This window comes from Carassius auratus, unplaced genomic scaffold, assembly GCF_003368295.1.
Source record: "Carassius auratus strain Wakin unplaced genomic scaffold, ASM336829v1 scaf_tig00022400, whole genome shotgun sequence".
NCBI lineage: Eukaryota > Metazoa > Chordata > Actinopteri > Cypriniformes > Cyprinidae > Carassius > Carassius auratus.
The window spans coordinates 217,354-233,833 of NW_020525181.1; the positions used below are offsets into that span (position 1 = coordinate 217,354).

Consider the following 16,480-nt stretch of genomic DNA (forward strand, 5'->3'; position numbering starts at 1 on the left):
AAAGTCTTGTTATATCCAAACCTCCACTGAATCAGATCGTCCTTCATCTCAGTAAGACCAGACTCTAGAGTCACTGAATCTCCCTCCATCACTGACACTGAGTTCAGTCCGTCTGTATCAGAAAACACACATAAAGCATTAACTAAATCAGTAAAAACATTAACATATAAACATATAAAACATATACACTTATTACTCACCAACCAGTTTGCACAAACACACGCAGAACAAAATGACAACATAAACCATTTTCTTCTAGTACTGTATGATTATAAATGCTGAAACAGACCGCTAGACGAGAGATAACAAACTGGTGTGAATCCTCCCCCAACAGGATCAGACCACCCTTTGCTGAAAGAGCACTAGATGTGACCACAGAGGCCTATGACACCACAAAACATTCTCCAGCAGAACTGCTCTATTAGCAGAAAAAACCTGAACATAGTTATAAACATAAGTGGGTCACAAATGTTCTGTATCTTTTCTCCACAGATAGGCTACAGGGCATGCCTTGTCAATGTGGGATTCATCCCTGCATTTGAACTGCAAATGTGCTTTTGTAACGCAATGAGTAATTATTAGCCTACACTCCAGAAACGGAAACCTGACAGCAGTAGGCTATATATCATGTGTAATATTAAACATGCGGCGTGGGCTTAGATAAAAAAGAAGAAAGGTCATGGTACACCAGTAAAGAGAGAGAGAGAGAGAGAGAGAGAGAGAGAGAGAGAGAGAGAGAGAGAGAGAGAGAGAGAGAGAGAGATGCGCGTGAACCACGAGTGTCAAAACTAGTAGCTAATGCTTGTTTTTAAGGTAAGTTGGTGGGAAATATGTGAGACTAGTGTATTAATGTTTATAGAGTGTGTGTATTTCCCGAGGTGTTTGAAAAGTGTGTGAAACAAATATTAACCGAGTTAAGCGTCGATTTATGAGTTTGTATGAGTTCATGCGACCAAACGAATGTTGTTTATGAAGAATGTAGAGGAGATATTGTTCTAATCATTTCGTGCTGAGTTATAGTACGGTGTACATTTAAAGTTTGACACATTAGAATAAATCCACTTTTAAATGTTTGTCTCCTTTGTAAATGTTTCGCTGCACACACTGGACAGGGTTCAATTCGTGTGGAGAACAGGCTCAAACACAATGAGGAGCTGAAGTGCTTTATATATTTCCTATTGCGTCAGCTGGGGCTTGGTATTTCCACAGATTTTACTTTCTCTTTCATTCTTTTCAAGAATCTCCACCAAGTATGCGTGTATTTAATTTTGACATACTAAATAACGATTATTGTCAGTTGATCTGGATAAATATGCCATGTTTTTTAATATCTTAAGTGTATTTGTCTCTACGGTGGATTTCACATTCTCGCGGACGTTCTGAGGCAGGAAGAGAAAGCCATAATTATCCTAAAATATATCAACACTTTTGGATTTAATAATATCAGACACAACTGTCATGATGGGATGGTGTTTTGTGCTCACTCATCTGTTCGGCCTGCTCCTTCTGGGTAAGACATTTATTACTTCTACGCGTTTTCAGCCATGGAAAATAAAAATTTCACTTCAGTATTATCTTGTGTTGTATTTGTCGCTGTTTTAAATAATTAAGTATATTTTAGGAATATAAAGTGCCACGGTTTCCCTTGTTCTATGTGTTAAGTTTTTTTTAAATTATTTATTTAATTTAGTTCTTCCTGTTCCGGACTACAGCCAAAAGTGACTGAGCTAGGAAATTGAAAGCTGGCATAGGAAAAGGGTTCCTGATTTAATTTTTGAAGGGGTCATATGATGTTGCTAAAAAGAACATTATTTTGTGTATTTGGTGTAATAAAATGTTATGTGGATTAAAACCCAATACAAGCAAGGCATTTGTTACATCCAGTTGGGCCATAATTACTGATGATAATGACTTCTACTGTGTTTTACGTGTTGTGATGCATCGCCCCACAGAGTCACGTACAGATATGGGACGTGTTTAAACAAGCTGTTTTAGGGGGGCGTGGCAGTGTCTTAACTTTGAAAAAGAATATCTCTTTGGGTTTCAGACTTTAGTCTTTGCAACTTATCTGTTCACGAACAGCTTGTAAACCTCCAAAGAGAAAAGCAAACTTGAAATCACATCATATGAACAATTTAAGAACCCTTCATGCCAAAAAGTTTCTGTGTAATTAGAAATGTCTTTAACAGGTCACATTTTTTCTAATGATAAAGCATGCTTACAAACTGTTTTATAAAAAAAGAAAAAAAAAAATGTTGGTTTAAATTACGAATGAAATTAATAAACACAATTTATAACATTTAAAGGAAAAATAATTAATTACAACTTAATCTATAAAATTATCCCATGATGTGTTTTCCTCCCCGTGCCCTTATTTGGTCGTTCCTGATTCTGTTCCTGTCCACATTGTCTCTTAATTAGTCATTCTGTTCACCAGTGTTATCTTGTGTGTTTAAGCCCTAGTCTGTTCAGTCAGTGTTTGTTGGGTCTGATAGTTGTGTACGTGTGTCTTCCTTCCTTCCCTGTCAAGTGTGGAGTTACCCTGTGTGTTGAATTTAATAAATGCCAGTTTTGTTCATCCATGGCTCCTGTGTTCCTGTCGGCAGTGTATCATGACAACAGACCCATAGTCTTGGTTTTGTATATTCATAGGGGCTTTCCGTTCTATTGTTTTCAGTTTTCATTCAATTGTCTTATTGTTTTACAGTTCTGAAGGTATTTCCTATCCTTTAGATCCCCATCCTGACCTTTTTTAGATGTTAATTCAACATTACTGAGTTACTATCTATTTGTGTTTCAGGTGTTTCTGGTGATGATGTGGTGGTCACAGTGATGGAGGGCGATTCAGTCACTCTACACACTAATATCACTAAAAACGAGCATGACAAGCTGCTGTGGTATTTTGAGGACACTCGCATAGCTCTGATCAATGGGCGTCCCAACACGAGCTGTTTATATAATGGTGAAGGAGGGAGATTCAGAGACCGACTGCAGGTGGACTACGAGACTGGATCTCTGACCATCACAGACGTCACATCCGAACACGCTGGACGCTATGAAGCAGAGATCATCAGAAGCGAGAGTTCAGGAAAAAGGCAAAGCTTAAACAGAAACCGCAAGTGCGACAGCACAAAAATCACCAAAAAAATCAGCAACACCCATGATGACAACATAAAAGCTTTCTATATTACTGTGACTGGTGAGTTACTCAATGTAATACACCCTTACATTTTTTTTTTTTTTTTTACTAATTTCTTCAACATAAAACTGCATTTCTGATTAAATATGTCATTACTGAAATCCTGTGATCTTACATAACACAAGAGGATAAGATATGGATGGATGGATGGATGTTTTAAAAGTTGGTCTTTTAAGAACCTTTTTATGAAGGAGGGTCACTGGAGGTTCTTTCAAGTCACTATGAAATCAAATTAGATAATTCTTACTTTTGAAGGAATATTGCAGTATGTGATTTTATCCTTGCATAGAACTGCCAGAACGACTTAATTTTTTAACATCGTTGTGTTTTATTTGTATTTCTTCATATCTTTATTTGTGTCTTCCAGCTGCTCTCTCTGATCAAGTCAGGAATGATGAAGAGCCCCGTATGGAGAAGAGAGTCTTGAGTATATTTACATCCTTCCTTTTTTTGTCTTGCATATAATGCACTAGAGTATATACAGTACATAAATGCATTGATCTTAACGAGAACTTGACTTTTTTAGTTCTCTTGAAATGCTGTTGTTTAAATATGAAATCAATTTGAAAAATGAGTGATCTATGAATAATATGAATAATGTTTGTCAAACCTAACACCTGCTACTTATAATAAAGATGTCAAAAAATAATTAATTTGCACCGTTTACAGCTGTAGTCTTGGGAAGACCATAACATGTTTTCTCCTAAGATTTAATTCAACAAACCATGAATGCATGGCACTGGAAAGGCAAACAGCAACATGTCACTGTGCAAGAAAATTTAAAGCACATGAAAATTGAACATGCAACAATCTTATCAAGAGGTCACATATGAAGGAATAAGCCTTTTGAGCATGCAACAGTTTCCAGACTGAATATATATAGTGAATCTGGTATTTAAACACAACATTAGAGCGGTCTCTCTTTCTCTCTTCAGGTTCAGGTCTGTCTTCAGCTGCTGTAGCAGGAATATGTGTTTCTGTTCTGCTGTTGATTCTTGTATCTGCTGCTGCTGTGATTTACTATCGCCACAAGATCTCCAGAAATGGTGAGTATTACATGCAGATATTACAGTGAGAGGAGAAAATCGTGAGCTTTATGTAAAATAATTATTTAGGTCTCTGGGGTAGCCTACTAGATTCTGATTTTCCTGATAATGAATAAATTAATCATTTAATTGTGTGTGATTTTTTTTTTTCACAGCAGAAAGGAAGGAAAACCAGTATAATGAATTGTCCACTGATGAGGTAAGATACTGTACATCACATTAAGATTTTACCTGCACAGACAAGTCATCCTAATGCCAAATAAACCTTTTCAACTGAAGCTAATTCACTGATCGATGACAGTTTGCACTGTTTGTCTCTCTAACCTTACCTTCTGTGATTCTTTGTTTTCTTACAGATAATCCCAAATGGAGTGTGATTATAAAATGAGAAAGAATTGCTGCTGCTGTTTTGTTTTTTTTTTTTGGTTATATTATTCATTTATAATCATGTAATCATTTCTATTGTTATTCTCCGGGCTTTTATTATGTCTTCTATTGCTGTTTTATCTTCCAATCACGTGGTTTCCAGGGGGATTTCTTTTCAAGAGTAGGAGTATTGTCTTTATTTAAATGGTTTGACATATTTTCCATTCCATTGGCTTTGGTATAGCATTACTTGGAAAATGTGTGCTGGTCAGAGGAAGTAGGGATGAAGTACAGGTGAAGTCTGGGCATTGAAATGTGTGCAATTACAATGATTTATTATACCATCTGTTAACTGTGACACTAGGATTCAAATGAGTTAATTTAGCAAATGTATTTATTCAATTTAGCAGATGAGCATCATAAGCACTTTATCACAGGAATTGTTAAAACAAGCTGAAGGACAGATACTTGTTGCATTACAACTTGGGCCGTTGCAATAACTGCAATACTGCAATAACATGCTATATGCTCATCTCGTTTTATACTTTGTGAATGTGCACTGAATATTACATAAGTTAGAATTAATATCATAATGTGAACCATGCAGATTTATTCAGAGGCTCCTTATATTTGCACTTTTCTATAAACAGACAGCGAATGAGAGAGAGTATGTGATGTGTGATAACTTGCTATTCATGTATGTTTGTAAAAATAGGTTGTCATGCCCAATGAAAGCGAAATCTCTGTCTTAGCATCGATGCGGTCTTCTAAAGTGACGCTCAAAGTTAAAATGACTTCGACAGCGAGTTTTATTGCATCTCTCTTTGAATGTATCAGCGTTTTTGAATAGGTGAGAGAACGTATTAACGACTCACTCAAACACAGTCCGTATCTGCCACCTTGTGGAACAACACTGTAACTGCACTGACCGACAGCCCGTCTAGAAAGCGCACAGGTGGAAATATCAATAGAAAGTCTAGTCAGATTCCAGGATCAGAAGTTATTGTTACACATATAGGCTAACAATAGCATAACAATCTGGTTTATGTTGTTTTAGGTGGACCGTTATTTTGCCATTCACTTTTGTTCAAACACTTTTTGGTTACGGTTTTACTGGTTTCTGAATATTATCTCATTATTTTGTAACACATACACTCACACATTATATATATGCCGATAATACTGCATATCACGCTACTGAGACACTTAAAAATTGTGTAAGAGAAAATCATTCACTGTGACAACACTAAGTACAGCTCAACTGAATAGAGTAATGTTTCGGGGAGGGAAATAGTTTTTAAATATCCGGATGATGCATCTGTTACTGTTACTTCCATTATACCTCAGACGTTTAAATGTAATGTTTCTAATATTCCTCAAATTTTGGAAGTTCTCCATTGGGAAACTGATGAATGATTCCACAGATTTGTAAGCAGCACTGAGGAGATTACTTGGAAAGTGAATTATGTTCTTTTACCTTCAAATCAAAGTTATGTTGTAATTCATTTTGTATTCATTAAATATATATATAATAAAATGACTGTTTTATTTAATCATCTTGAACTGCTAATTTGTGAAATGAACATTACTTGGAAACATTCACTTCCGATGACAGATTGTAATGTAGAAACAGGCATCTTCTGTAAAGCTGCTTTGGAACGATGTGTATTGTAAAAAAGCTCTTTACAAATCAATCTGAATTTAATTTAAAATCATTGAAATTCATATAGCTATAAGTAATTCATTTCACCGTAAGTGATATCACTGTAAATTGCCTTAAACCATTGCCTTAAAACTTTTAGTAATGTTATGACTGTGAACTAATTTCATTAAAGTCCACTAAAAAATAATAATAGCAATAATAATATTCCTTAGTTTTCTGAAATCTCCTTAGTTGTCAGTTATAAACATAAAAAGTAAAAGAAGTACACATTTGAAATATATCAGTCTGTGTGAAATGAATAAATATAATATACAAGTTTCACTTTTTGAATGGAATTAGTAAAATGAATCACCTTTTTGACGATATTCTAATTATATGACCAGCATCTGTATATATATATATATATATATATATATATATATATATATATATATATATATATATATATATATATTTATATATATATATATATATATATATATATATATATAATTAAACATCTCTCAAATACTCTGTGTATCTAAAACCAAATCGAATTACTTAATAAATAATTAAACCTACATTACAACTAACTGACTTCAAGCCACAGACTTACATGAAATCAGCTGAAATAAAAGAAGTGAAAGTGAAAGTGAAGTGAACCATGGGCAATTGTGGTGTCCCATACTGAGTTTTGTGCTCTGCATTTCACTCATCCAAGTACACACACACACACACATACACACACACACACAGCAGTGAGAAGTGGTCACACACACACACAGAGCACCCACACACTCTCTAACCATTAAGACCCGACTGAAGACGCTAAACCTCTCAAGATCTCAACAGAAGATGAAGAAACAGCATTAGCAACTTCACTTACAAACCAGTTTGAATTGATTTCTTTCACTCGTCTACAAAAGCTCTTGAATGAACAGGTTTAGATGTTAATGTTTTATTGAAAATGTTTCATCACAGTTATGATGGTGAGTGTTTGCTTTTAGTTGCTACCAGAAAATCAGGTATTGTTAATTATGTTTTGATAATGACATAATCATCACATAGTGACCTGATTCACTGATCTCATCCAGAATTTAAACTGATTATATAGATGATATTCTCATTTTACATTATTGAGTTTGTTCTGTTTTATCTTTTTCTCCTTGTAGATCTGATGTCATTGACCAGAAGCACAACAGCCGCTGCAGTAGCCACGCCCACCAGAGCACTGACGACCAATTGGATCACAGCTTCGGCAGTACCACAACAATGGACAGGGACTTCTGAAAAAAGTGAGTAATGATAAACATAATTGTGATTTTAAACAAGCAGACTTGAGATTAATCAATCAATCTTCAAAATCTATTTTTGTTCTCCATGTAATAAAAAAAAACAATAAGGCAAATGATGACAGATGCTTTATTATTTCTGCCATCTTAAGTTATTAATATCTATAAAATCAACAAAATAATGCATAATACAAGTATCAGCTCTGCTGTACCTGCACATGTGAGACAGAGCTGAGTGATGTCCAGATGTTGAGTCTGGTTGCTGATGGGATTGTTGAGCACACAGCTGTAGCTGTTTTTATCCTGATATTCCACCTCCAGAGGTAGAGAGAGACTGATGCTGAGATCAGACACACTGATGCTGGACAATAAACTGTTTCCTTTGTACCAGGAGAGAGTCACATGACCCACATTCACCACTGAACACACCAATGAACAATTCTGCTCTGAGGATGAGGAGGATGAAGAACACTGTGAAGAGTTACTGCTGATGACAGGAACAGGCAGACGAGCTGGAAACATCAGAGAAATATATGTGTGTGTTCACTGCTGTGTGTGTGCACTTTGGATGTGTTAAATGCAGAGCACAAATTCTGAGTATGAGTCATCATACTTGGCTGTATGTCACTTCACTTTCATGTTCACTTCTCTATACATTTACTAAAAATTCATATTTATCATAGACTTGGTATTCTAATGATCAAGGATCAAAATAATCAATATTGAGATGCATCTACTTAAAAGCCCATGTTTAACTCACCATAAACAGTGAGACTGAAATTCTTGCTCTCACTGTTGATCTGTAGATGATAAACTCCAGAGTGTTCAGTTGTGATGTTTGTGATGGTCAGAGATCCAGTTTGATCGTCCAGCTTCAGTCTGTCTCTGAATCTCCCGTCAGGAACATCATCAAATACAGAGATGCTGTCTTCCAGTACATTGATATCAGCTATTAAAGTCTTGTTATATCCAAACCTCCACTGAATCAGATCATCGTCCTTCATCTCAGTAAGACCAGACTCTAGAGTGACTGAATCTCCCTCCATCACTGACACTGAGTTCAGTCCGTCTGTAGCAGCAAACACACCTGAAGAAGAAATAGTCACAGATTAAATCTTTAAAATCACTTGATCCATTACATAATTTAACTAGTAAATTGTTACGTGGGACCAGAACTGAATTAACAGAAACCATAAAAACACATTTCAAACTCACCAAACAGATGCCACAAACAGAACAAGATTAATTTGGGAAACATTTTCTTCATCAGTTCACTTAGATCCCATGATAGTAACTCTTACAAAGTCTGAAACACAACTGAACTGATGCTGTGAGTGTGTGTGTGTGTGTGTGTGTGAGTGTGAGTGTGAGTGTGTGGACTTCCCTTAACAAGACTGAATATCTGTCACAGTTTTTTTTCATACCACCATTTCCTTTAACACAGGAAGTCATGAGAATGGTCAGTCTTATTATATTCACTAATTCATTAAATTCTGGTCCTGTATAAAAATGTATAACATAAGAGTGAAATGCTGCATGAATTTTAACTGAGATTACCTGTAGTTCATCATTGATGCATGATACTATCTTGACTTCTGACTCTTAATTGACTGTTGGATTCATTTTATTTAACTGTAAATATATTTTGTATGGAACAGTAGTCAGAAGATTTTGATGTATATATTAGCAGGAGAGAAAAGGAAGAAACGCTTCAGCCACAAACCACTTATCTCGTTCATCTAATAATAGACACACTGATGCAGGAGCTGTTTTTCCACCTACAGACATCAGATGAAGGTTAATCAGACTCAAACTGACCCGCTCACATTACATTCAGTCAATCACATGTGTGTTTCCCCCAGTGTTGTTACAGGAGTTTAAACAGTGAATGTTAATGTGAAGAGAAGCTGCAAAATCTGATGAATTCAGTTCAAAGAAAATAAACGTTTCAATTTGGCTAACAGTGAGATTTGGTCTTGGTGAGATATGTTTGCATTCATAATGAGTTTTCTGGCATTTCATTGCAGACTTTGGTGTCTTAGTGAATCGGAGCTTTTAACTTTTTAACTTTTAAAAAATCATGTCTCCAATAAGAGTCTGAGCACATCCTGGTGGACGAACAGTCAGTTGATTCGATAGATTTCAATATTTATATTCATCAGGCTTTCAAGGGTCTGTGAAATTAATGACATATGTAGTAAACCACATCCATGACAAATTTGTAGGATGTTAGCAGTGGTTGGGGGCTGTGGTATAATGGTCTAGCAGCTGTTCTTTGGAAACCCACGACATTTATAATTTATATTTGAGTCCGGGAGTTCGGAGCGGGTTCGCGAATCATTTGAGTCAGTTTGGGGTTCGCGATTCATTTGACTCAGTTTGGGGATCGCGAATCATTTGAGTCAGTTTGGGAGTCCGGAGCGGCTTCGCGGATCATTTGAATCAGTTCGAGAGTTCGGAGCGGGATCGCGAATCATTTGAATCAGTTCGAGAGTTCGTAGCGGGTTAGCGAATCATTTGCGTCAGTTCGGGAGTTCGGAGCAGCTTCGCGGATCATTTGAATCAGTTCGAGAGTTCGGAGCGGGATCGCGAATCATTTGAATCAGTTCGAGAGTTCGTAGCGGGTTAGTGAATCATTTGAGTCAGTTCGGGAGTTCAAAGCGGGTTCGCGAATCATTTGAGTCAGTTTGGGAGTTCGGAGCGGGATCGCGAATCATTTGAATCAGTTCGAGAGTTCGTAGCGGGTTAGCGAATCATTTGAGTCAGTTCCGGAATTCGGAGCGGCTTCGCGGATCTTTTGAATCAGTTCGAGAGTTCGGAGCGGGATCGCGAATCATTTGAATCAGTTCGAGAGTTCGTAGCGGGTTAGCGAATCATTTGAGTCAGTTCCGGAATTCGGAGCGGCTTCGCGGATCTTTTGAATCAGTTCGAGAGTTCGGAGCGGGATCGCGAATCATTTGAATCAGTTCGAGAGTTCGTAGCGGGTTAGCGAATCATTTGAGTCAGTTCGGGAGTTCAAAGCGGGTTCGCGAATCATTTGAGTCAGTTTGGGAGTTCCGAGCGTGAATCATTCCGGGATTTCGAAGCTGTTCCGCGAATCATTTTAGTCAGTTTGGAAGTTTGGAGCATGTTCGCCAATCATTTGAGTCAGTTTGGGAGTTCGGAGTGGGATCGCGAATCATTTCAGTCAGTTCGGGAGTTCGGAGCGAATCAGCATGATTAAAATGTAATATTATGTTACTACAAACAATAATTTAATTTCAAACACAAATTGTTGCAGAATAATGTAATATATGAATGAATAATAGCTTAAGGAACCTTTATGCCAAAAGGGTTCTTTCTTGTCCTTATAGAACCTTTTTAGCATAAAAGTTTCTTTGGAGTTGAGTAAAGAACCCTTTGGTTCTATATAGAACCCCAATGAACCCTTTTTTCTAAGAGTGTATACATTGTTGTTCATGTCTTTTACCTCCTGTGAATTTCTGTCATCTTCCAAGACTGTGGTGTAGTGATCTTTGCACAATGTAATAATAGCAGTATTTTCTTATCGATATCTTATTTACACTAAGTGCAATTAACAATATTATATTTATGCTATATAAGAATAGCAGTATTTTCTTTGCAGAATGCCTAAGTGTAACTATTAGTGATGCTGTTTATACTTTATACTTAGTGGCAGGTATTTGCTCCTCGGTAATGTACACATTATAAAATATATGCAACAATATATTCTGTAAAATATTGAGTGTAAATTATTATATTTATTACAATTATTAACTAGATGCCGCCTTATTGGGACTAAAAAGTCTTAATTATACCTACTCCTATACTCCTATATTAAATTACCGTGTTGGCTTGTTTGGGGACAAATATCCTTTTATTTTGTATACATTTGTATTTTAAAAAAATTATAATATTTGGAAGAATTTGCTAATTATTATAATTTATTCTTCTTTTTTTTTTTGCTGGTTGGTTATGAACAACAGGTAAAATTGAACTGCTAGCAAAAACTTGAGCTTATTGAAAAACTTGAACTTATTTATCTGACAGAAGTAGATCTGCTGTTGCTCCAGTTGTGTATTTTGTGTTTTTTCCATCAGTCAGATGACATTAATGTTCATGCATGACTACAAATTGCTTTAATAACCACAAATGTACAACGTGCATTTTAGGACATCTTACCTCTGCCATTTGACTAAAAGGCTCCAATGACTAAAACACTTTTTTGTACGAGGGCGTTTCATCTGAGCCCTTTTTGTCTATTATTTCAACTAATGTCTATAGGAGGAAATTACAACAGTGAATCATACTTCGCATTAATTCTTCGAATCATTCACAGACACTGGCAGGCAAACATAAGATGTGTTCTTTATAAGCAGCATCACAACATGAGCATGTAAAGCCATGATGCTTATGCACACAAATTATGTTTTCATACTTTACAGTTTGATTTGAGACCTTTGTTGTCATACATCATAATTGATGAGTTCAGTATTTTAGCAATAAAGCTGTTTTGTGTAGAGCGGAAATCAAACTGTGAGCATCATATGGGCAGGAATGGAAAAACACTTTTCAACCACACGCTAATCACTCATAACCCATATATGTGCAAACGGACCACAGCCCACCAGTAATAGACAATACTCACGCACAAGATGTTTTTCCACCAAACAGATCAAAACTATCTTTGTACAATCTCTGTTTTTTTTTATTTTTTATTATGAGGAAGCAAAGTGTTTCTTGTTGGCTGTTTAAGAAAACAAAATACGCTTGAGGCGTCAAATGTCAAACATGAAGATGCTCCAGTGAGCCACAAGATTCAGACAATGTGTTAGAAGTCACACAATTACAAAACAAAGACTTTTAAGTGGTTCATCTCTGAATGTCATACTGTAGACGCTTCACAATCATTGCACAATTTGCAACAAGACGGATGCACTGTTACTTCCTCTACAGTCAAATATATGGGTGTTATATTAGACAGCAACTTGTCTTTTGAAAATCATATTTCCCGTGTTACAAAAACTGCATTCTTCCACTGCTTAGCTGTGAAACATGTTATCTGTTTCTGATGCAGAAAAGCTAGTTCATGCATTCATGACCTTTAGACTGGACTATTGTAATGCACTTCTAGGTGGTTGTCCTGCTTCTTCAATAAACAAGCTACAGGTCGTCCAAAATGCAGCAGCTAGAGTCCTTACCAGGTCAAGAAAATATGATCATATTACCCCAATTTTACAGTCTCTGCACTGGCTACATATGAATTTCCGTATCAGTTACAAATTATCATTACTTACCTATAAGGCCCTAAATGGTTTAGCTCCTGCGTACCTAACTAGCCTTCTACCACGTTACAACCCATCACGCTCCCTAAGGTCACAAAACGCAAACACTAAAGAAGGTAGAGCTTTTTCCCAAACTCTGGAATAGCCTTCCTGATAATGTTCGGGGTTCAGACACACTCTCTCTGTTTAAATCTAGATTAAAAACACATCTCTTTTACCAAGCATTCGAATAATGCATTTCATAATTTCATAACTTCAGATGATGCTAACCCTGAAACAACATACAGAACTAACAAATTTTGCTATAAGTTTGATTGCATCATAATAATTGCTGTTAATAGTGTTCATTGTCTGGTAGATTACATCTTTAATGGATGTTTCCATTCATTTCTGTTATATGTACATAAACTGACAGGTCACCATTGATAAGCTACTACTACATATTGTAGAAACGTAATTTTCTGTGAAGTAGCTTTGTAACGATTTGTATGGTAAAAAGCGCTATACAAATAAACTTGAATTGAATTCTGATGTGTCATCTACTCATGGCAACAGATACATATGCAACGTTATCCTCTTCCCCGTGATTTTCTGCTTTTATTTTCTGTAAAAACAAGATAAAATAACAAAAATTCATACAAATTAATAAAAATAAAAATCATTAAGCTTTCTAATATTATATATGGAAGCCTGTTTACGTCACTGAAAAAAAAATCTAAAAGGTAATTATGACTTGTATAGCTCACAATTGAGAACTTTCTTTTTATAAAACTCGAAATTGCAAAACAAAAAGTCTTAATTCTAAGATTAAAAGTTGTGATGACTCTTTTTCTTTCTGGCGTGGAAATGCTTCATTGCTTTAATGTAGCAGTTTTATCATATTGACAAGAACACACATCTAAATCTGAACACAGCACACGGTCTTAAAGGATCTTACCGATTTCTGTGCGTTTCGTTTGTAGAACGTAGGTTCGGCGTACGTGATCTCGTCTGCACAACAATAACAACAGATACATTAACACAAGCACACATTATCTTTACTACATCTGTTTCTTTACCACATGTGTTATTAGGGCTGTCAAAGGTAGATTGTTGAAGCATGCAATTTAATATGTTTAATGCTGCACTACAAGGTTTTTATTCCATCAACAAATCAATTCAGCTTGACATTTAAGCTCTGCATCTTAACACATTATATTCATAGTCTGTAAGAAGTCGATTTATTATTGAATTAATGCAGATTTGCATTTTTGCTTGATGCAGATTGAAAAAAAGGGACATTATATAAATATCGTATTCATTTTGAGTTTGGTAATATTCAGAAATAGAGGGCTAGAGGGCAACATTTACAAAACTGATGAGAATAACTGTGAATAAGGATATCAAAAAATTACATTCAGAGTATGCATTTAAAGTATTATTTGTTATAGTGCTTGTTAAAAGCTGTTAGGAAACTCTTGCCTTTTTGATCAGTTTTTCTGTGTTTCCAGCAGATGCAGAAGATCCCGACTGCAGCTACGACCAACAGAGATCCAGCAGAGATCAACACGATCAGAAATACAGAGACTGGAGGAACTGAAGAAGACTGTGCTGTGCCAAAAAGAGAAACAGTAATGTAAGTCATAGTGTCAGTCTGATAAGAAATAAAATAAAGAGATCAGTTCAGTAAATAATCACATATATCAGCGCTGCTGTACCTGAACATGTGTGACAGAGCTGAGTGATGTCCAGATGTTGAGTCTGGTTGCTGATGGGATTGTTGAGCACACAGCTGTAGCTGTTTTTATCCTGATATTCCACCTCCAGAGGTAGAGAGAGACTGATGCTGAGATCAGACACACTGATGCTGGACAATAAACTGTTTCCTTTGTACCAGGAGAGAGTCACATGACCCACATTCACCACTGAACACAGCAATGAACAATTCTGCTCTGAGGATGATGAAGATGATGAAGAGCATTGTGAAGAGTTACTGCTGATAACAGGAACAGGCAGAGGAGCTGAAAACATGAGAGAATAAAGAGAAACGAGGATGAAATGATCAAATAAGAATATGAGAAGGAAAGATCAAAAGATCTCTTCTCACCATAGACAGAAACACTGAATGTTTTTGATGTTGATTTTGCTCCACTTATCAGTAGTTGATAAACTCCAGAGTGTTCAGTTGTGATGTTTGTGATGGTCAGAGATCCAGTTTGATCGTCCAGCTTCAGTCTGTCTCTGAATCTCCCGTCAAGAACATCATATTTGCTGAAGAGTCCATCCTCTTTACTGATTTGAGCTATTAGAGTCTTTTCAGCTCCAAATCTCCACAAAATGTAATCCTCATATTTTCTAATAACATCAGTTCTTAGAGTGACAGAATCTCCCTCCTTCACTGATAATGAGTCACAAAACACACCTGGAGGGGAAAAAGAAACATATTTTTGTATGTTTGTTGTTCATAAAGCATCACATCAGCATTTGAGACATTTAGATTTTTTTGATATATTTGTAGAAATGGCTGTCATGGATTTCCATTTTATGTTATGTGCAACAATCATTTGAAACCTAAAAACACCTGATATCTGAATTCAACTCAGGATTTCTGAGCCTCCGTTAGTTTACATTCACTTAGAAAACAATAGTCCACAATTGTGGACGTTTCTATGACTTTTCTAGGCCTGGAATTCCCAGATTTGTACCCGAATGGAAATCACAAACCAAAACCTGAATATAAAGTACAGTAGATGCCACAAATATATCTGATGAAAACAGTCACATTTGTAGTAGTGGGTTGTTCTGAAATTGATTTATTTAAAAAGGCATAAAATGCTTTTATAACTTACCAATCAGACGCCACCAGCCCAAACAGAACAAAAGAAAGATAGAAAACATTGTCCTCGTCTGAACTATAGCACTATCCAGCAGAAGTCCTCTGTTAAACTGAACCTGAGTCCTCCCCCGACAGCGTCTGACCCTCCTATAAACCAGCCTCACACTCTTGAACACGCCTTCATTTATGTGATAATTAATATTTCATCTATGTTTATATAATACATAAATGTTATTCTGTTCCTTATTAAGACTTTAACACATTCCTAATTCCTTATCATTTCACATTGATAGCTTTTTAAAGCTATCTGTGTCTATGATAAATAAGTAGAAGAATATTGAGTGAATCTCCTTGACTTTATGATAACAGAGTTCATTGGCTTTGAAATAGTAATAGTAATAGTTTGATTATAAATTGCTGTGTTTGGTGAAACAATAAAAGTAGACGTGGCCGTCCTCTCATATCATCAGTTGCACGACCACACTAACACTTCAGCTTCTGAGTCAATCTGAAACCTGCTGTGGGCTGACAGAGATGTTTTCTCAACAAACAACTTGTGTTTGTCGTGTAGAGCTCGGGACTTTTGTTTTTTTCTCATTCCAGCTGACATATAAGCATATAGACGTGTGTGTGTGTGTGTGCGTGCGTGTGTGTGTGTGTATGTATGTACTACTACTATCTTTGCTCAGTGCATCTTGTGAGTCACAGGAGAATAACTTAATGAGAGCTGATTGGCTGATGATGAAAGAAAACAGAAAAAACTGTCCCTGTACAATCCGGAGCTTTTGACATCAAAGGCAGCATCTTCGTCTTTTTAATTTATTTATTTATTTAT

General features: G+C 36.1%; 2 protein-coding genes across 3 annotated transcripts; one reads left to right on the forward strand and one right to left on the reverse strand.

The window, feature by feature from the left end:
• The first annotated feature begins 730 nt into the window (after positions 1-730).
• LOC113077354 (uncharacterized) lies at positions 731-5,775 on the forward strand. Of its 2 annotated transcripts, none has more exons than XM_026249762.1 (6): positions 731-813; positions 2,801-3,199; positions 3,567-3,626; positions 4,135-4,245; positions 4,401-4,444; positions 4,602-5,775. In XM_026249762.1, exons 2-6 carry the CDS (start codon positions 2,833-2,835, stop codon positions 4,620-4,622), a joined length of 603 nt encoding a protein of 200 aa, XP_026105547.1. In that variant the 5' UTR covers positions 731-813; positions 2,801-2,832; the 3' UTR covers positions 4,623-5,775. The 2 variants fall into 2 exon arrangements, with proteins under 2 accessions (XP_026105547.1, XP_026105546.1); XM_026249761.1 differs by lacking the exon at positions 731-813 and adding an exon at positions 1,005-1,510.
• A 1,442-nt stretch (positions 5,776-7,217) lies between these two features.
• LOC113077362 (SLAM family member 9-like) lies at positions 7,218-8,654 on the reverse strand (the record flags this gene model as incomplete). Its single annotated transcript, XM_026249772.1, has 3 exons — positions 7,218-7,539; positions 7,758-8,057; positions 8,306-8,654. Coding segments are annotated over 3 exons (783 nt in total), but the record flags the coding sequence as incomplete, so codon positions are not given.
• Between the last annotated feature and the right edge of the window lie 7,826 nt (positions 8,655-16,480).